General features: G+C 36.8%; 1 protein-coding gene across 1 annotated transcript in view; it reads right to left on the minus strand.

Annotated features, from left to right (window-relative positions):
• Window positions 1-13,162: 13,162 nt before the first annotated feature.
• The window catches only part of LOC149784978 (rho guanine nucleotide exchange factor 39-like), a 71,616-nt gene continuing 61,548 nt past the window's right edge, over window positions 13,163-23,230 (minus strand). The window contains exons 10-13 of the mRNA XM_089931170.1: window positions 22,604-22,715; window positions 19,853-20,086; window positions 17,091-17,365; window positions 13,163-13,766 (exon numbers count right to left, since the gene is read on the minus strand). Coding sequence (XP_089787296.1) covers window positions 13,676-13,766; window positions 17,091-17,365; window positions 19,853-20,086; window positions 22,604-22,715 — 712 coding nt within the window. The 3' untranslated portion in view covers window positions 13,163-13,675. The remainder of the gene's footprint in view (window positions 13,767-17,090; window positions 17,366-19,852; window positions 20,087-22,603; window positions 22,716-23,230) is intronic.

The following is a 23,230-nucleotide window of genomic DNA, read 5'->3' on the forward strand; positions in this document are numbered from 1 at the left end:
CCAAGTATAGCCTTCTGTGTGCTGAAAAAGGATATCAACACAGAGTATATTTGCTCTCAGTCTATGTGTTTTCATAGTTCAAATTAATCTCTCTTATGAGTTTTTTACATTTTTGGTTTTCTTAACCATGCAATTAGTGTAATGCATCTGATTCCAATTAAGGTCATTTGACTTGTTTTCTGATCTTCAGGTAGGTTTTAATCTTATCCCTACCAGTTTGGTTTAAAGCTTCCCTTGCCTTAGTTTACATTATATTCTATACATTTTTGCAGAGTTCTCCTTATGGATGGGGGTCTCACTCCAATTTGCTTATTTTATTGTGTGTTAAGTCTTTTAAAAACCTTTTATTTAATATTGTCTTTAAAGGTAAGTATTCCTTTTTCAGTCTACAATACTCAGAGAATTAAAAATATTGCTGACATCGTTTAGATTAAAAGTTTCAGTTGACTTTTTGATTCATATTAAATAGAGATTGGCTGGTCAGGTAATGCACACATACTGTTTTAATTTGCATTCAGGCTAGTTCCATAAAAATGCATTTCATAGCTTTTTCTTCTGTTTTTTACAGCAACATCTAAGAGACAAATGTAGTTATTGTGGGCAGAAGAAATCCACTTAGGATTCACACCCTACCTGCCTGGCTCAGATATGATTGCCCTCCAAGTTCAGAATATTCCTGGCAAAAAGAATATTTTTGGCCGAGTCTGTCAAGGAAGGGGAAGATAGTACTCACAAAATGGTCTCTACCCATTTCAATAGTAGATTCCCTGTTCAGACTTTGGGGGACATCATTGGTGGACTTGTTTGTGACAAGACTAAACAACAAGCTCCCCTTTTATTTTACATTTCTTCCCTGAACAAACAGCCTGGGCAGTGGATTCTTTCAGCCTGAAATGGGATCACCTATTGCTTATGCCTTCCCACCATTCAGCATGATCCTGCAAGTAAGGACCTCCAATTTTCAGTTCATTTTGATAGCCCTCTGTTGTCCCAGTGATTATGGTTAGATGATATTCTCAACCTGCTGAAGGGGGTCTCGAGTGGTCTAAAGTGCTCTCCGTTACGGATCACTGCCATCTCATCTCTGTCTGCGTGGGTTCGAGTCTCGGATTCGGCTAATGTGGGTATGTGAGAAAGCTTGCCAGTAGCTTCTTCCTCCACCATTAATACTGGCCGCCATATATAGCCTATCGTATGCTGAAAAATGGCATTAAACCCTACAACAACAACAACCACATCAACCTGCTGAAGCCCAGTCTAGGACATTATCCCAAAGAAGGGACCTCATATCACAGAAAAGGGGATCTCCCCACCCACAGATTTATCATCTTCATGCTTGGCTCATCTCAAACGATCTCTCCATCAGAACATATTTTTGAGCAGGTTTGAAGAGTGTATTCAAACAACGAGTCTCTTTACATCTAAGGTCTGATGCTAAGTGGAATCTTTTGTAATTAGTGAAGAAGGAAATGTGGTAATCCTAGCTGGTCTCGTTGAGTGCAGTGGCTGATTTTCTTCTCTTCCTTTTCGAAGAGAAAAAGTGTTCTACCATCAAACACACCTTTGAACCTTTGGGTGAAGCATCTTTTGAGAATCTAACCTACAGCTTTCCTACTTTCCTAGGTGTCCATGCGACATAGGAATCAGCTTCATGCCCTGTCCACAAAACCAGGCTGTCTATAGTTCATTGGTAACTATCAGCAAGTTTCTCTTTAATGCCAACCATGGCTACAATCCAGCTTGTCATAGCTCTACCCCATATCCCTAGTTGCAGTCATATCAGATATCAGTGTTGGTGATGATCAAGATGTTTATATTTATTTCCTTCGGAGGGAGAAAAAAAGGGTAGTAAGTGTCCTACTTACAAGTTCAGCTGATATTTTAGCTTCCACTATTGCAGGGTGGATTATTACAACAATCAAGAGAATTTATTAGACCCTTACAAAGAGGGACATTTGAAGTTCACACCATTACCAACTCATGGTCCTATTAAACTCATTCATCTATGGAGGTGTGATGAATGTTCTAAATACTTTCTCTTTCCTCATTCTGTGGTGGACCAAAGCAAAGGCATTTTATTCCTAGGGTCCATAGTCATGGCACAAAAAGTTACCCAGTGATATAGTAGTGGGAATATTAATTATCATCAAACGGATGAAGGTAATTTCGATCCCTGCAAGGTTAACTATGCAATAGCAACAGGTAAGTATTGCATCATTAAAATTAGTTTTACCTTCCCACTCCCCAAAGGAGAAATTACATTTGAGGTCATAGGCTAAGATAATCGTGAAAGAAGAAATATGGTTTCAGCATAATAACCAGAGTTTTCCTTCAGCAACAGTTATCAAATTTTGTGGATGGTTTACCCTATTGATTTCAGGGTCAAAAGAGCAAGGTCACTGTGACTGAAACAGTAAGAATGGTTTCTGCCAAATAGCATTACTTCTACTTCAGATACCTGGACCAGATTTTGTGGATGGTTTGCACTTGGGGTAAGAAAGAAGCTTTTTGATTTTGAGGTCCAAGTCATTTACTGAAAGCAGAAAAATGGTTTCCACACAATAACATTAGTTATACATTAACATTTGCGGATTACTTGCATGTTGGACGAATGAAAAGCATATTGATTTTGGGGTCGAGAGGTCAAAGTATCTAAAAAACAGAAAAATGGTTTTGCATAATAACTTTAGACCATGTACTGCACTTGATATATGTAAGGGTCAACGGTCCGAGTCATTGTGGACCAGAGGACTTGTACTCTACTGGTTAAAAGGAACTAATTTTAGAATGTTGAAACCATCTTGGATGTTCATGAGCAATAACAAGATTTTCAGGTTGGCCACTGTGTCCACCATGTGGGCATTATTCTTCACCATTTTCATTTAGAACTAACTAGACATCATTGGAAATCTTTTGGTGAAAACCTGATGTCAGCATTGCCATCCATTCAATACAAAGATTTTCAAGAAGATTGTTGTGGCAGCCATACTGGATGTCAGATCAGCACCATTTTTATTTAGGACCAACTAACCAATCACAAGAGTCTTATGGTGTGAAACCCATCATGCACTAAGACTAGCAATAACATGATTTTCAAGGCTACTGCAAACATATTGGATACTATATTCGCACCATTTTCCCCCTGCAGATCATCCATTCAGACGTAGTAGCAAGATCTTCCAGACTGCCACTGTGGTGGCCATATTGGAGGGCATACTGACACCATTTTCATTTAGGACCAATTAGAGCTTGTAATGAATATGTGTATTTTTCAGAATAAGTTGTAATCTAGAGTAAGTTCCTTGCCCAGTCTTTGTGGATGGCTTGTACACTGAGTAATAAGGAGTAATAAGGAAACCTTTAAATACAGGGGTCAAAAGGTCAAAGGTCATGAATGTGGTAAATCTGATAGGAAATAATAGTTTCTGTACATTAAGTTTAGTTCCAAGATCATATGCTTTGACCAAAGGTTGAGATCATTGAGACCCATTATTATGAGCCAATGATAACCCAGACCTTAGCTAAATGATGCCCAGATGGACTTTATCTCGCTCACCTGGCCTACATAACAGTTGACCATTTCACTAAGCAGGCTTAGAAGACAACCTATATAAACCAATTACCAAACTTTATGCAATGTGGATTATAGCTATTATATCCAGATACAAATTCTTTTAAAAGATCAGGGCATAATTAAAATACTTAGTCTCTTACTCATAACTGGACATCAAGATTTGATGATATAAACCCCCATTTATCAAGTTTTATAAAAAATATAGTCCTTGACCAAGAGAGGGATGTAGCAAGCTTACATAATCTGATGCAAGGTGTCTCAATATTATGTGCAGTCTTACTTATTACAGAACCTTTTCAATGGCAATGATATGATTGATATGTGCTCATTAATATTCATATAGTTTGCTACTCATAGTAAACACATGATATATCTTTGTGTAAGCCTATTGATCAAGTTTGATACAAATTTTAGAAGTAGTCACCAATATGTTCATAAGCTCAGCAAAATGACCCTTTTTAATACGATTTAACCTTGTTCATAAGTGTTCACAGAGACTGAGATTATATAAGCCTATTTTCCAAAATGACCTCGTTAATATGATTTAACCATGCTCATAAGTGTTCACAAAGACAGAGATTATTTAAGCCTATTTACCAAGTTTGATCAAAATTGGATCAGAAGTAACAACCTCTGCCCATTAACACAAAAGTTCACCTTATTAACAGGTGTAGATCCCATGGATTATCGATCATATCTGAGATCTTTTTCTTTCACATAGGTAAAGAGTATTACCACTGAGATGCAAGATCTGCATGAATCTTGTCCATTATCAAAACAATCCAAGATTTTGATGATAGAAGTCGGTGTTTTCAAAATAATTTCAGAAATACAGCATACAGAGTGTTAACATGCTCAGTCATACGGATGCAAGTTTATTAATATGCTTGTTTTATGGAACCTGTCCTAGATCTAGATAATATCAGCATATTTTCCAAGCTGGATCAGAACCAGAAATGTTGCCTCTAACTTTGGTAACAGTCAGCCAATCAGATGCAAGATTACCTAATTAGTATGTGTGGATCTTGCCCATTAACAAACTCACCCAAGATTCTTGATAATATAAGCTCATTATTTCAAGTCTGATCAAAGTGAAATAAAAAAATTGTGGCTTCCAGACGTGTAACAAACTCAGCCAGTCAAATGCAGCTGTATCTTTTTTGTTATCCATCTTACAGAAGATCTTAATGAAAAAGATATATATTCCAAGCTGGATCAAAAGCAGATCAGAAATATGGTCCTCAAAGTGGTATCAACCAGATTACATTAGGAATATTAGCCTGCTACCTTGCTAATCTAGCCCTATTAAAAGATTAAAATTGTCCTTTCCTGTCAATCTGTGGCCCCGAGTGGTCTAAAGGGCTCTCCGTTGCGGATCACTGCCATCTCACCTCTGTCTGTGCCGGTTCGAGTCTCTGATTCAGCCAATGTGGGTATGTGAGAAAGCTTGCCAGTAGCTTCTCATGGGTCGGTGGTTCTTTCCAGGGTTTTCCCGGGTTCTTCCTTCACCATTAATACTGGTCGCCATGTATAGCCTATTGTGTGCTGAAAAATGGTGTTAAACCCCACAACAACAAAATCCTGTCAATCTCATGCAAAGGGCAATAACTCTTGCCCATTACTTCCTCTCACCACCAACAGGTGTCACTGATTTTTATCTGAACAATATACCAATGAGGATATGGGGTGGTTGGGAACGTTTTAAGTAATGTGATTGTGTATGTATTCTTGGAGAAACTTAATTTACTGAAAAATTTGCATTCTCCTTCAAAAATGTTCCCCAATCACATTATGTTAGGAGAAAATATAATAGGAGGGAATTCTGAGCATCTGACCTCTACCTCGGGTATCTTTTCAGGGAATGATGGCTGGATTCCCCATGTGATTGATAATCAGATAAGCAACACAACCAATGGTCTCATGACCTGTGACCTTAGATATGGTTAAAAAGATAAATATTAAAATCTTTTTACCTACAAAATGTCACTGGTGAACCCAGTAAAGCTGAGAGGCATCGTTAATTTTTTTAATTGGGTCTGGTTGCCACCTGTGTTGCTGCCACAGGACCTAACAGATTCGAGGTTTGTCTCTGTGACCTTAAATTTATGAGACGAAAACTGGATAAGGTTGACTTTGCATGCCAGCCAACAGCCTCAGATCAAAACATTACATTCAAATGAGAGACTCTGAGAGATCACTTGAATCTCAAGAGTGGCAATCTTCGTGAGGTGACTTGTTCTTGTGAGATCTCAGAGTATGCAGAGTGTAATCTTAACAAGATAACTCTGATCTTTTGAGACTTCATTTAAGCAAAAGAGAGTAAGCACCTGTGGGGTGAAATCCTTTTTCCTGGCTTTCATTGGATGCCCCCAAAGTGTGCAGATCTGAATGAAGACTAAATGAAGGATAGACCATTCCGTGTGAAGGACTTTGCTTTCCTGGATAGAATGTTGGCCAAGATATTGAGGCTGATGGATACATTAATATGGAGATTGTTGCACCAACATGGAAACTCAAATCAGAACACAGGAGTTGGGTGATTTGGTGTCCTCCTGTTTGAGGAGATAGATCACCACCATATAGATATAATGAGGACCATTTTGCCTGAGTGTTGATCTTTCCAGGAGTGAAAGGCATTGATGACAGCCTTCATTTCTGATGGCAGTGAGGACCATTTTGCCTGAGTGTTGATCTTTCCAGGAGTGAAAGGCATTGATGACAGCCTTCATTTCTGATGGCAGTGAGGACCATTTTGCCTGAGTGTTGATCTTTCCAGGATTGAAAGGCACTGATAACAGCCTTCATTTCTCATGGCAGTGAAGACCATTTTGTCTGAGTGTTGATCTTTCCAGGTTTGAAAGGCATTGATGACAGCTTTCATTTCTGATGGCAGTGAGGACCATTTTGCCTGAGTGTTGATCTTTCCAGGATTGAAAGGCATTGATGACAGCCTTCATTTCTGATGGCAGTGAAGCCTGGCAACAAATGGGCACCCCTACCTTACTTACTGGCGAGAGTACATACTGTTATTTTTGCCTGGGTTTCTCCAACAGGATCCCCATGGTCAGCCTACCTGGGTTGTGCCATTAACACAGGCATGATCATGACTGTTCGATTGAGGTGACTTGAAAAAGGACACCATTGTGCTAGCCATGTCATTTGTAAGGAGTGTATAAAAAGATGGCTGGGTGGGATCAAGTCTGCTGCCACAATGAATAATCCGAGTTGCAATTACTCTTTCGCTGAAATCCTAGTCCTGTTGGAAACCAACTCTGTGAGTTTGACGATCCTGATTACGTGAAAGCAAGGAAGTCTTGCCAGATTCAGGTTGGTGATAAACTCCACACCCAGATGGGCAAAAAGCTGGGATAAATGGAGATCAGACTTTTCCCAGTTCACTAGAAAACCTTTACGATTAAAAGTGAGAGAAGATTGTTTCTGCCTTAGTGTAGACTAGAATTTACCATGTTTCTGGAGAATGTCGTCTAGGTATGCTGCTGTCATTGATGTGGGGTGGACATGAAAATATGCATCAGTCAGATTGAGACTGACAGCATACTTGCCCCTTGAGATAGGGAGATGGATTGATTTTACCTTCTCCATCTTAAATTTCGGTTGAGGCAACTCAAGTTGATGATTGGACTCAACTTGCTGTTCGCACAATGTCCACTGCCTGCATTTGATGAGTGATTATGTTTATTGTTAGGAGGATTGAAGGTGGAGAAATCTGGTTTCTCACTGCCTCTGTATGATTGCCTCGTAGGTTGGTTAGACTTTTGTCTCTCTACATTGGGTTGGGATATATATTTGTGCACATCTGACTGAAATGATCCCTTGTCCTGAGGCTGCTTAACATCCCTTTCCATTGGTGGGGCTAAGTGTTTCCAAAATGCCTGTGTGGTTTGAGCAGCAAATTGGAAGTGCACTTCCTGAGCTGCCTGCATCTGAACTTCTTTGATTCTTCCTCCAAAAGCAATTGTGACCCAAATATGGTCATCCATAAAACGAGGGTATGATGAGGTTTGACATGGACCACAGACATACACAATGTCTTATTGGGGTGTAAGTTGGCTGAATCCATCAAGGCATTGGTCTCGATATGGTGAACTGCCCAGATAATGACCCTAGCAGTCCTGGCCATCACCTCCCAAGCACAAATATTGCCAGATTTCTCTGCGAGTCTAAAAATTGCCAATATGGCCCAATCTAACATTGGAGAAATAACAACACATTTCCAAACCAGCATTAACATGGCTTGGAACACATTTTGTCCACTTTATAAAACAGTGGAGTGGACATTTGAGCAGCTGCTATATTCTTGTCAAGGGCTGTGAGATCAGTACTGAAGGAGCTTTATACCAGTGAGATGAAATGTCACTGGAACTTGGCTTTCAGAGAAGAAAGCCTTAGAGTTTCCTGGGTCACCAATACTATCCAGTACGTGTTCATGGGCATTCTGAAGAAGTCAACACACTACACATTTCCTCGATGGTGGCTTGCAATCTGTTCCATGGTCTGATCTGAGTATGGCTGATTTGAAGGAGTTTTGTTACACTGACTGTGTGTCGAGTCCCAATCATAGTCTGCTTGCAGCTCTGGAGAAGTTATACCAGGTGGCATTGAAGACCCAATTCCATCCCCTTTGAAAATGTTGCTAACTCTCTCTTGTAGATAAGCAGTGAACATACAGAAGTATGGCACTGCCGAAACTGCCAGCTAGTTTGCCTGGTAAATGGTCGGCCTGGATGCTGGCAGTATAAAAGGTGGTTTGGTTGTTACCAGTACTGGCCACTCCAAGGGCCTGGCTGGACAAATTCTCACAGAAATCTTGGTCATATCAAAGGTATGTTGCTAATGGTATGGCTAGATGGATGGATCTGTCACCAAGATCCCCATAAATCATAGTTGGCTGGACTGTTTCAATGAAAAGGTCCCCATGCTGGTACAGCCAGATAGGGCTGGATGGCCAGTTACAGTGTGGTTGTGTTATGCATTGGATCCAATGGATCTGGAACAAACCACATGCCTCCTGTCTTACAGGCCCAAAGATTATGCTTGGATATGCGGGGACTGACGCTCACTGGACTGCCTAAAGTTGGCGGGACACTCCCCCAATGAGACAGGATTTCAAGTGATGAACTAGTTGGCTGGACCATCTTCTCAAAAGGTCTTCTGTGCTGGATGGGCAGTGATGGGGGGATGGCTGGTAATGGCATAATGAGTTGGATTCAATGTATTAAGTATAAACCCCATGCATCTTGACTTACAGGACCGAAGGCCATGCTTGGACATGTGGGGGGGAATCATGTACGCTGGGCTGCCTAAAACTGGGGGAGTCTCCCACAATAAGTCAGAATTGCCAATGATGAACTTCAGGTTGTCTTCCTTGACTTATTCCATCTTTCCTTCCCTTTGACTATTGCTTTAAACTTTGCATTTCATACATTTAGTAAACATTTGTTATGAAATGACATATGAAGAGAAAACAAAAGCATAAATTAGCAGTTCAGCATGTTACTAACTAACTAGCACAGACTTCCTCTCATCATGTATTACACATGCCACAGGTCACAGACATCATTAATATACACTTAGTAAATACAAAACACGAGTCATGGTGGACTTGCTCTTAACATGGTTTGTACCATTCTATGAAAATACTGGGTAAGGATTTTATAAGGTGTACCAGTTCGTGTCCTGACTTCCGTTTCCTGTTTCTGGCGAGTTCTTCGTTCATTTTATAACTTAAATGATTAAATGTAGTTTAACTAATACACAATGCATCATTCTCTGGCCCCATGTTGTGCCCCTCTTTGTCTACAAATGGTTCTCTGCCCAGACATGATGTCATTGCAGCCAATATATGTTAATAAGCTAGTAACTAAATTTAGATATGTTGTCATGTTGAACCAATGACTGAATTGGAGCACATGATCAAATATTGTGTTAGTTAGGGTGCCATTCATATAGCAAATGGGACACTGATAGAGATGGGGGCCCCCGAGTGGTCTAAAGTGCTCTCCATTCTGGATCACTGCTATCTCACCTCTGTCTGTGTGGGTTCGAGTCCAAGGCTCGGCTAGTGTGGATACATGGGAAAGCCTACCAGTAGCTTCTTGTGGGTTGGTGGTTCTTCCCTGGGTTTTCCAGGGTTCTTCCTCCACCAGTTATACTGGCTGCCATATATAGCCTATCGTGTGCTGAAAAATGGCATTAAACCCTAGAACAACAACAACCTATAGAGATGCGTTCCTTTCATTGTAGATGCTGCATTTAATCTTTAACATTATTTGCAGAAAGAACTACCTGCCTCTCCTCCTTCTACCATGTTGTTTATTTGTGACATTTCTTGCATAACGTACTGTTCCAGCTCTGTTCTAGGGGGCCATTGCCAAATCGGCTAATGTTTATTATCATGGCAATCCTAAGTTAGCATTTCTTCCAGCCTTACTAAGGATTACTAAAAAGTAAGTATATTTCCAATTTGTAAGGACTGGCATGAACCATGTCTGAAGTTGCATTTTATAGCATTTAGTTGAAATTTCTGCTGAAATGACAAGAAGATAAAACAAAGCCTAAATTAGTAATTCATGTTACCAGCTTGCTAATATATATATATATATATATATATATATATATATATATATATATATATATATATATATATATATATCCCATTCCTGATGGAGTAAACAAAAGTGGTGTCACATTCTCTGCTCATAGACTATGCTCTGAACTTACGCATTTCGTGTCTGTAGTTGACATTTCTCCTGATATGACACAAGAAGGGAAAACAAAGCATCAATTAGCAATGCAGCATCTTAATAACTTGCTAAAACTAACTCTGTTACTAACTGAGCAAGCTAAAATAGTTAGTATCACACGAATTCATAAATTACATCAGGTCAACAACAGCCTGTTGTAACATGGTCTCAAATAGCCAAAGTCCAAAAAGATGACACTCAAATTTGGATTAAATTGTAAAAATAAAATTATCATCAGCAGGAGAATGATTGTCCCACACAATATATCCAAAATGACAGGTGGTCCAATTTTTTTGAATACTAAAATGGCTTGGATTGTCGTAGGAAAAATGTATGATGATATCAGTACATTGGTGAAGCTAAGATCTAGCAACACCTGTCGGTAGCAAGTGGAGGTAATGGGCAAGAGTTATTGCCCTTTGTCTGTACGAGATAGACAAGAAGAGTTAATTTTCATCCTTAAGTAGGTCTGGATTTGTGTGGTAGCAGGCTAATATTCCTAACGTAATGGGACTGGGGAATGTATTTCAAGGAGACGTATTTTCTCTTGAACAGTTGAGAGATGAAAATGTGTCTGAAATGATAAACTGCTTTTGAAAACAATTTAATGAAAAATGCTTAAATAATATCATGGAATAACATCAGTACCAATATACCTGGCATAATGACTAGTCAATACAGGAATTTTAAAAATAACTTTGCATTTATTGCATATATAAATATATGGTAAACTTTTCTCAAATAAGCACAAACAGTGTTGAGTAATGGATGACAGACACTACAGCATGATCACGTAATTAGCCTGAAAAATATCCACAGACTTGTACTACAGGTCAGGGTGGTCCAACATCTTCAACACCATGGGCCAATGGACCAAAAATGTAAAGTACATATATAATAGTAATTATACAATAATTATAAAATTGATTTTTTGCATGAGTGACACATGGGCTTGCATTTGAACCACTGCTATCGGTCATTTTATGTTATGATTGGACATTCTTGCTGTCTTTGTATTTCACCATAATGACAACAGCAGGAGTCAGTTTGCACAAAGTCATTTATTTGGTCGGTAAAAAAAATAAATGAAAAAGTGTTTTGGTTTGAAAGACAAAACCCTTGCAGGACATTGTGGGGGTACTGGTACACTGCTATCACTCATCAAAAGTTCTTTTGACATTTAAGAACAATTATAAAAATGATAACATAGTATCAATTGTACCTGCAGCTAGTTATAAAATAAACTGTGCTTACAAAGTAGGTCACTTAACAACTGAAAACAAGTCATTCAAAATTTATCCAACAATTGTGTTTGTTCAATATTTATTATTGTAACTGTCTGAGTCAGATAAATGGAAATACACTGCAGATAGACATAGATAGATATTTACAAAAAAAAATAAAAATGTCCTTTCTAAAGTAGTAAATTTTACCCGAGCCTCTAGATAAATCTATAGCAACCTGAAGATCATTCCCTTGTAAATTTGAACATGTTCTACATTGATTCTGATGGTAGCACAAACTCTTTGACAGCTTGGCATCAGAAATTCTACATTTATTCTGAATGGTAGGAAAACTCTTTGACAGCGTGACAGCGGAGATTCTGCATTTATTCTGAATGGTAGGACAAACTCTGTGACAGCTTGGCATAGAGATTCTGCATTCATTCTGAATGATAGGACAAACTCTTTGACAACATGGCATCAGAGATTCTACATTCATTCTGAATGGTAGGACAAACTCTTTGACAGCTTGGCATCAGAGATTCTACATTCATCCTGATTGGTAGGACAAACACTTTGACAACTTGGCATCAGAGATTCTACATTCATCCTGATTGGTAGGGCAAACTCTTTGACAACTTGACATCAGAGATACATCAATGGAAGATTTTAAAGGTTTAGGACTCACTTCCTCTACTGACCATTCATTTGTGTCTTTATTTCATGATTTTATGTACAGATTTTGAGTTTTAAAAAAGCTAGAATAAAAAAATTATCCATGGGACAGTAAAAATTATGCATGTATAGCATAATATAAATGGCTATCATAGTTCATTTAAACATTGTAAGACTAAAAAATCTAAGACAATATGTGAGACTGAACAAAGACATTGATCATAGTATCCATTTGTAGAAAGAACTCTTGCACTGCAAGAAGAACATCAAACTTCATGAATGTGTTGTCCAGTTGTCAATTTAAAAAAAAGAAAGTTGGGTATTTTTGTTCACTGTGTTCCTATTTGTATGTTGAACATCATCTTGATAAACCATGACTGACTATTCAATGGTGTCAACTAGACCTATGATAATTGTCAATGATACAAAATGTAGTTAACAAGACAAAAACTATGCAAGGCACATCTTGGTCTACAAAACACCAAATTGTTTCAGAATTTGTTAAACAGTTTTGAACTATGTCATTTGCAAGGAACATTTGGTGTAAAGATGTCAAGTTGTTGTCAAAGGCCATAAATTCTATCCCAACTGGAGCAGATAAGACAAAATTCACAAAAGGCACATTTTGTCTATGGGACAATGTGGATGTTCAGTACCTCCACTGCACCCTTATTGCAATTATAAGGTCTTGTACTTTTTTCTGGTTGGGAGGGGGGAGAAAGAGAGAAAATACTTTGATGCAGGACTTTGTGACCCCTGCTGTGCAGAGAGGCTGCATAAGTGGGGTACCACTTTACCAACATCATATTTCCTGGGTGACCCTTGCCAGGTATTATATATATACATATATATACATACATATATATATATATATATATATATATATATATATATATATATATATATATATATATATATATATATATATATATATATATATATATATATATATAATGTATCTATGCTATTAAATCTCCTGTTGTTTTTCTGTGCCACTATCTTACACAAACTGGCAATAACATTTGTTTCTATACTAAATGTTCACCTTCATAATGATGCTTAATGTTCACATCAATGTCCATGACATGTTTCTAATTTAAACTTGCATACATATTAGGTTTTTCTGGGATTTCAGATTACAGGTATTGCTGTCGTTAATTTTTGTCTCAAAGGGCCAACACAATCCTCACAACCATAAGAACCATGGGTTCTGGCCAAGTAATACATGTGATAATAATTGATTACACCTTTCTGGATATGATAAAAAATATTACCTATGTATATTACCATTGTTTATATACTTAAGATGTATAATAAATTCATCATGATGGTCCTCTTACAGGAACTAACATAAAGATGTCTGGAGATGGTCCAGTCAACTTTGCTTATTCTCCAGAAACACTGCAAAGGGTTACCAAATTCAGGTGAAAAAGTATTCATTACTGTATGGTACACCTGGAATTGCCATTTCGTACATTGCCCATAAAATCTCCAACACCAGATTTGATATTACGCCCACCTTCCAGTATACTGAAATGAAACAACAAATTGAACAACGATCAACATGGAGATAACTATGCCCACTCATTAAAACAGCATGCCATATTACATGACAATAGCCCTCGAATAAATCAGAATAAATTTTGAGAATAAATGATATAAAAAAATTAATGAAAAATGTCTGGAAAATGTTGAAGTTAGGGCTATATAATTTGTATTTTACATATAAATCATCTGGGGGTTCTAACATAGTAACCCCAATTTCTTTCAACATGTTTCAGTGTATGTGTGATTACATAACACCATGAGGCATAGTTTTGTAAAGTATAAAGTCTTTCAATATTAAATCAGTAAAAATTCTGATGCTACAAATGTTGCTACAAACATAACCCTTTATAAATCACTTTTATAACTGATCAAACATGCAACAGTAGAATTGCAGGAGAATTAGTTTTGCAAGATGTGAGATGAAACAAAAAAAACTCAACCAATTTCAATTGTGAAAGAGATTTTGATTTAAAAAGTTTCATGATTTCTGTACTGACAAACTCAGCCAATAAAACTGCAGCAATTTCATGAAATATGTAAAACTGTATTCCAAAACTGACTTTATCATATCTCTGTGAAAAAAAGAAATAATACTTGAAACAAAATGTCATGAGTTTTGCTATCAATGATTCAGAAGTATGATGCGAAAATTCCAGCGATCAGATCATTGCAATCTTAGTGCTAAAAAAATTTAATGTGTCAAAGGGAACCTTCCCAAAAAATTCTGGAAATCTTAATGCTAAAAAATCTAATGTGTCAATCAGAACTTTTCAAGAAAATTCAGGCTCTCAGATTGTGGCATCTTAGCACAAAATAATCTAACGTATCAAAGGGAACTTTCTAAGAAAGCTTACATTTTAATTTAATGATATTTGGTCATATAGTTTTGGAGATATCCTACATAGGACTTTACAAATTTAATAATAGTATGCTTGCCCAATTTACAAATTTAATACAAGTAAGCTTGCCCTGGGCGAGCTGACTGCAAAAATGAACTTGCCTTTAGGGGATTTAAGCTTGCCCCAATAAAGTACATGTATCACAAATAAAGTAAAATTCTGGGGGGTAAAATAAAGCATAGAATATTTAAAAGAAATCATTTTATATTTATTTTATGAATATAAAACTTTTGTTATCTTGTTATTTTTGTTTGCTCCTTACATTTTTTTAAAGTTGTCAAAAAAATATATGTAAATAGTACATTTTGATAGATATATGGATGAGAGAAGAAAGGAAAGGTTAGAATATAGATGTAAATGGAAAAGCAAAGAGAAACATATACAAAGATGGATAAATGACCTGACAGATAAGGGTTTTGGAAATGGCAAGATTTTTAAGGGTGATGTTTAGGTAAATTCTACTCCTCATAATAAAACTGTGTTAACTTAATTTTAATATTCCATTATTATATCCCAAAAAAATCGTTATCTATGTTTGCACTTTAAAAAGTTCAATTGATCATGGGGATTATTGTATCAAATCCAGTAAGAAAACAATGTTAAACCAATTCTCTCACTGAAATATTCTGATGTCAGTGAATTCACTTTTCACTTTTGTCTGGGGAGTGTTATGTCCACTCACATCTGCTTCATTATCGTCTAATTTACATCTAGAAATTGGACACATGCATCTAAAACAATTATGACAAGCTGACTTTTGGGAATGATTTTGCAAACACTTACATTGCTCCATGTAATAATTTCCTGACAGTAAGTATGTACTGGTCTCTTGTAATAATCATGTAAACAAAAGATGATAAAACTGCCTGTGAGTATATTTTAAGTCACTTTTAGTTATTTCCAAACACATCTGTCAAAGAAATATTCCGGGTTATGTTATCAGTTATTATCACCCAGACACCTTCAAATTGGAGACATGTGTCTAAACAATCTTTGATGCCAATTGTTTAGAGTTGGCAATCTTGGCACATTTGGATGTCCATAGACTGCCCATAGCTAGGTTAGGACTTGAAAATTGGCAAATCCCATATATGTACAAATATTATTATTATTAAAATATAATTGATAAGTTAAATATATATAATATCTTTCTGATTTGTCAAAACTTGCTTTAAATAGTACATTCACATTATTATGTCTCAATACTGGCTAAAACGAAATGACACTGTTGACATAATGTGAGAAATAATGCAGCAATACATGAGAAAATGTGGATAGATATGTATTGAAAAATATGATACAAATAAAAGCCAAAGAAGGGTGGTGATACATGTAATTTGGTGAGATCACAGAGTATAAAACTTGCAGAACATAAGGCATTACAAACTGAATGTGACTCACCCTCTATCTCTCTATATATATTTTAGACTTGCCCATGGGCAAGCTTGAAAACATGAGCTTGCCTGACCCAAATTTGAGCTTATCCTGGGAATCAGGCAAGTGGATTCGTAAAGTCTGCTCCAGACAAAAAAGCTGAAGATTTTATTTAAGAGCATCAATGTGTGCCGAAGGATTTGATTCACTTTCAAATTTCTCAAAGTTGCATTTCCATTGGATAATTCAAAGGGCACTATAGCATGATCCCTAAGCAGTCGCTGTCAGATCTTCATATAGGACACGGAAATCTGATTTTAACCAGACTGTTGTCTTAGGAAGAAGTTTTGTTCATTTTAAATTGAAAAAGGATCATAACTCTGTCAAATGTAGTGGGAAAACTCTAAACCTTATTTGGGATACATCTTCTTAAAAATAAAAACTTGGCTGAATCACTGGTTTTGTTTGGTTTAGTGTTTTATGGATCAGCAACACACATAGGCTATTTACAGCTAAGGGAACTGGAATAAAGTGCCAATCAGACTAAAAAATTACTTCATTGTGTATCAGTCGGGAGTGAGTACAGACAAGACAATGAAACATCCTAACCTTGCTATGTACCAGTTGGAAGTACAGAGGCAAGGTAATGAAACATACCAATGTCTTTTCGACCTAGAAACTGTGTACTTATCTCCTTATTTTGACTTCTGGTGCAAACTCCATCCTAGTCAGTAGTGACTTGATAGAGAGAGAGAGAGAGAGAGAGAACAGAGAGAGAGAGAGAGAGAGAGGGGTTCCCTTTTGATAGTGTCATTTTTAAGTGATTAGGTGTGCTATGTTACCACTCTGATGGGTTTTAGCTCTATGTGGTGGGTTAAAAGTGGTAGAAAAACAGATGGACAAAAGCTGCTGAAAACATTAAAATAAGTCATAGGGGTAAAAATGGCAGACATTTGATAACGTGTAATACTAAATGTTCCATGTCTTCAAATTCAAGGACAGAAGGTTTTATACTGGAGCACAATTAACTCACCGCTGGAATGGGTGTGTAATACAGCTTTTTCTTTTGGCAGTCGAATCATTAGGATCACAGTTCTCATCAGCATACTTCCAACTTTGATGACCTCTGCCATGCTGATCTTTAAAGTTTTGTTGTAAATTTCCCTCAAATGTGTTATTTAGGTGATCCAACGAGGCATCCAGATCAAACATTGTCACTTGCATGAAAGAGTCATCAGAACACTGCTGCATTCCTTGCTCATTTATGGATATAGGGAAATCGTCCTGCAATTCACTGGCATTGGTCTCCTGAAATTATTTATAGAGTACAGTCACTATAACAAATTGCAGTGTAGATGTGGTGCTTCATATAACATTGGTAAAGTCATGAACTGCATGTAGCTATGGAAAACCATAAAACAAGATATGGTTTCACTTGGAAGATAACCTAAAACATAGAAACTGAACTCAGTGGATCCCTCTATACAAAGGACAACACCTAGTAAAGGATAGCATTTACAAATTGCTGTTATTAATTTTATTATTCTTTTGAGTCTCTTTAAATAAATACAAAAATGTATAAGAGTCATAACGGGACCCCCCCCCCCCCCAAGGCAATCATTAAACACTGGGGCTGAGAGAGAGCCATAATGGGTGCTCCCTGTAAGGCAATTATTATGTGTTGGGGCTGTGACAGAGTCACAATGGGACTCCCTAGTAAGGGAATCAGTAAGTGTTAGGATGAGAGAGAGAGTCATAATGGGACACCCCACCTCCTGCCATAAGGAAATCATTAAAAGAGAGACAGAGACAGAGAGAGATAGAGTCAGTCTACATGTGAAAAAGAGATTACTAAATTTCCTGCTCAAGGACCAATGATAGTAATTAAATGGAAGCTATATTCAGGTATAAAGTGAATGCAACTTTTGTCATTTTCCTTCATTTTCATTTCTGTCTACAAATGTTATGATTTAAAGGTTTGAATAACAAAACAGACAACTACAGATTTAGTGATAATTGTTTGATAAAAAGAACTACCTCAACATGATGTATGACTCAAACATTTCAATTTTAAACAGTTTAAAGATTATAATTGCTAAAATACAAATCTGTTTATTTTGAAGAGGCATCTTTATTCTTTTAAGTCTGCATTTTTTAAGACAACACAAACAGTGATATATATTTTTTTTACATTAAAATATTTTCCCCCGGATATACAAAACTAAAATGCACAAGTCCTCGGTAGCTGCACTGCAATACTGAATGACTTGTGAGCTACTCTGGATAACAACTATGACCATTTAAGTACCAAAAGTTTAGAAACAGGTCCATAGATCTATTGATAAAAGCAATGGCTGAGGTGTTGCATATTCAGTGTGTCTTGATATTAGGTATATATATATTGATAAAAGCAATGGCTGAGGTGTTGCATATTCGGTGTGTCTTGATATTAGGTCCATAGATCTATTGATGAAAGCAATGGCTGAGGTGTTGCATATTCAGTGTGTCTTGATATTAGGTATATATATATTGATAAAAGCAATGGCTGAGGTGTTGCATATTCGGTGTGTCTTGATATTAGGTCCATAGATCTATTGATGAAATCAATGGCTGAGGTGTTGCATATTCAGTGTGTCTTGATATTAGGTATATATATATTGATAAAAGCAATGGCTGAGGTGTTGCATATTCAGTGTGTCTTGATATTAGGTATAGATCTATTGATGAAAGCAATGGCTGAGATGTTGCATATTCAGTGTGTCTTGATATTAGGTATATATATATTGATAAAAGGAATGGCTGAGGTGTTGCATATTCGGTGTGTCTTGATACTAGGTATAGATCTATTGATGAAAGCAATGGCTGAGGTGTTGCATATTCGGTGTGTCTTGATATTAGGTATAGATCTATTGATGAAAGCAATGGCTGAGATGTTGCATATTCAGTGTGTCTTGATGTTAGGCATAGATCTATTGATGAAAGCAATGGCTGAGATGTTGCATTTTCGGTGTGTCTTGATATTAGTGCCAACTAACTCCCATATTTCAAGTTTATGTGACCATTTCCTCTGACACCATGGTATGAAGCAGTATAGTCGGTTTAGTCAGGCATCAGAGCAAGACTTGCCAGCATTATGCAGTACATTAACTGAAACATAGTGTGTACATTTATAAATTTAAACTGCAGCTTTACATATATTATTGTGGGCCCCAAGTGGCTGAGTGGTCTAAAGCACTCACCATTACAGATCACTACCATCTCACCTATGTCTGCGTGGGTTCGAGTCTCAGATTCGGACGATGTGGGTACGTGAGAAAGCTTGCCAGTAGCTTCTCATTGGTCGGTGGTTCTTTCAGAGGTTCCCCCCCCCCCCCCCCCGAGTTATTTCTCCACCATTTATACTGGCTGGCATGTACAGCCTATCTTGTACTGAAAAATGGCATTAAACCCTACAACAACAACATATATTATCTGGAACAATAACTAAAAATAGGAAAGACTAGTCTCAGGAAATTGGCGAAAAATACAAAATGCATGAGAATAAAAGATGGTGGGGATGGTCGGGGTAGAAGTATCCCATTTCTTTGAGGGTGCATCTTACAGGGGATTTGGTTGAGACAAAGGTTAGTGCCATAATTTGAGTGGTTGTGTTAGGAGCTAGTGTTTGGAGATTATTTTATGAGAATTTTGTTAACCATTTTCTTTACCATTTTGTTGTGAATGCTGACTATTTCAAAGATAAATAATCAAAAGATAAAATATTATGATGTATTAACCAAAACATGGAATTCATACCATAGTAATGGAAATGCCATCTAGGTTTTCCTCTATACCTGGCATTTCCTTGTCTATCTTAGTGGTAGGTGGCATACTTGGTGTACTGTTTCCAGACTTTTTTTGTTTTTTTCTTGGTGACAGGCAATTACTAAGTTCAATCTCTGATAGTGCCTTGAGCTGAGCTTGTAGGGGAGACAAGCCATCTTGTTCTGAATGGGAACCAAGATCCTTTTTACCAGAGTGAAATACCTTCTGCAAGAAATGAGAAACAATACCTGAAAAGTATATTTTCTTAATTAACTGAACCCAATAATTTTTCAATCATATATTTTCAAAATTTATGAGTAAAATTTGGAAGAATATCTTCATAGTGAACTAGGTTTTATGAAAATTGTCACTTTTTATTATTGGTGCAGACCAATGCCTTAGATTGGAAATGTTTGTTTACTGGACATAAAAATATCATGGACTTGTCTGGGTTGTCTCGGTGCATTATCTTTGTATGATTATCTTGGTCTCCATATGATTATTTGATAACATGATCTAGTAGCAACGGATGAATGAAAGAAGTCTTTGCTCTCAACCACTGCTTAGCAGGGCTTTACACACAAGAACTTCTGCTGGAATAGCAAACTAGGGAGAAGATAGTTTTTCAAAATCTCATCAACACAATCATGTAGGATAACTTTGACTGAACCACAATATAATTTAGTAAAAATATGCTGTGGAAGGGGGCATCAGATGCCATAACCCTTTCAATGATAATATGAAAGACTGGAAATTAAATCTATTTTCTGTCCCTTTAGCATAAAGCTTCATGATAAAATTTGCTTGAAATTCAACAAACTTTAGTACAATTATCCTGTGGCAGACCTGCCAACCCTGACAAGCCCATCTCCATAAGGCAGTTGATTTTTTCCTGCAAATTTGACCAGTTTTCAGTTAGGTGTAACAAAATATCATAAACTGCTATTGTAAAGCTGGAAAACATATCTAGAAGTTCAGTATTCAAAACATGCAGCAACTGTAAACATTATGTTCAACTGAAAAGTGTGTAAAGTACATTTGCACCTTATTTACCACTAGTACAGTTGCACAACTTCAGTTCCAAACCCTATGCAGTTCAATGGTTTGTTGCTATCTCTCATCTTGATGTAAGTCTTGGATTTTTTTCTATTTTGCATGACAATGGCAATCATTTATCCCACCACGAGACTCAAATTGACATGTCCAATATATGTAATTGTGTCTGTTCCTGCTTTTATTCACAAGATTATGAATATTCCTTTTTATTCTTCTGTGCTGATTATTAACACTTTATAACATGCTTATTTTTCTTCTGTGCTGATTATTAACACTTTATAACATGCTTATTTTTCTTCTGTGCTGATTATTAACACTTTATAACATGCTTATTTTTCTTCTGTGCTGATTATTAACACTTTATAACATGCTTATTTTTCATTTTGTCTTCAACAGCATCTCATGCTGGACACCATTAAAAAAATTCTATAATCAACAGCTTTGCATGAAAAATATGTGCAGTTTAAAGCATCTGAGATACTGCTGTAAAGGTAGTCTAGTTTCCTGACTAATTCCACTAATTCTAATATCAAACCTGGATCCAAATCAAACACGGATGAACCAATTAACCAGATTGTTTGGCAACAATAATTTTCCTGTGTTTTTTTGCTTTTATTCCATAAGTCCATATTTTAAGAGTCCATTTCATAAGACTTATTTCAAAATTGTAAGGGCTGGCAGGTCTGCTGTGGAAATGAAAGCCTCAGTGGCTGTAACTTTTGTGAATATTATGGGATGATGAATATCAAGGTTTCATCAATAAAAAGCTGCACGCCAAATCGGGTTTAAATCCAAGGAACTGTGGAGAAATTATGAGGATGAGGACTCAGGCTGCCACACCTCCAGAAAACAATATTATTCTCATACTCTGCTAAAAATACTGATTGGTGAGTAAATAAATATCAGCCAATTAGACAAGTCTGAATGTGCCAGTAGTTTAAAATTTGCCAATCAGTGATTTGATATTAGCCACCATTAGCCAATAAGATTCTGAATTGTGTCTATTTGAGTGGGAGAATTTCTAATAATCTCCAGGTCAGAAACCTGTTTAAACTACAGGAGGGGTCATATATTTTTCATGTACTAGATCATGAAGATCTGCAGCTCAAGAAGATGTTAAAGAGGACTGGAATGTGATCTTGTGAGTCATTAATATTTAACCTCTAAATGATTTATTTCCTCAGTGGGACCTGGATAGTGCACTGGTAACAGGCTTAGCATGTTTGTGGTCCCAGGTTCGATCCCCAGTTCCAGCATGTATGAAAGTCATTACTCATTGAAGGTCAGGCTTTTTTCTGGGTACTCGTCTCCTTATCCACTACATAAACATCACATCCATCCTGTGTGCTTAATAAAAGCTGTGATATTTATCATATAACTGACATAACATAAAAGCTTGAAATCTACTAATTTCCTTGAAGGCTAGAAATGTACAAGATACACTTAGGAAGCCATGGCAGCTAAGATAATAGAGTACAGTACTTTTAAGCTAAGGCTGGTTTGATTTCCATCCAGGCCAGCTGTCTGGTGTCCTTGGGAAAGGCACTTAACTCCTATTTTATCTGCATGACAATATGTTAAAAGTGTTTTAAAAATATACAGAAACAAAATGACAAATAAAATATTCTTGGGACCAGGTAAAATCAAAATTGATCTCAAGTGATAATTCGACTCTGATATACAAACCTTGGGTTCCATCTTCTTGTCCTTAATCTGTTTCCTGATAACTGACTTGCCCCTCAGGGGTATCTTGTTACTACTGGGCTTTCTCAAGGTCTGTCTATTCAGGCACAATTTTCTGAAAGGGTCAAAACTCATGATTAATAGGCATAAAAGCAAACAGTCATGACTTTTTTTCCTTTGTATCACTATCTTCCAAGACATTAAAAAGATAATTTTGCCTTAGTTGCTCCTATCAGATACAATATCATTATCAGTGTTCTCAACATGTGCACAATGTTTGTTGAAGAACATCTCATAATGAATGATATACCATGATAGTGAAACTTCAAAGACAAGAGCTTTCATGTTATAAAATTTTTCCTTTGATTACAGCTACTGACTGACAGCAGATACTTTGCATGATTCAAAAAATCAAGTTTGGAAAAAAAGTACCTGAGTACTTTAAAAGATGTTTTCCTTTGAACCCAAACAATTTCCTTGTCCTTGTGTCCTTGCAAACTAATCATTACAAGCCATGGGCAACAATCTGCTCTGCTTCTTTATCACCTTTATCACCTGGGAGCCATTGTGGCTTAATGGTTAGCATGCTGGACCTGCAATCAAAAGGGCATGGGTTCAAATACTACCATC

This window comes from Sinohyriopsis cumingii, chromosome 13 (genome assembly GCF_028554795.1).
Source record: "Sinohyriopsis cumingii isolate HCF-2022 chromosome 13, ASM2855479v2, whole genome shotgun sequence".
Classification (NCBI taxonomy): domain Eukaryota; kingdom Metazoa; phylum Mollusca; class Bivalvia; order Unionida; family Unionidae; genus Sinohyriopsis; species Sinohyriopsis cumingii.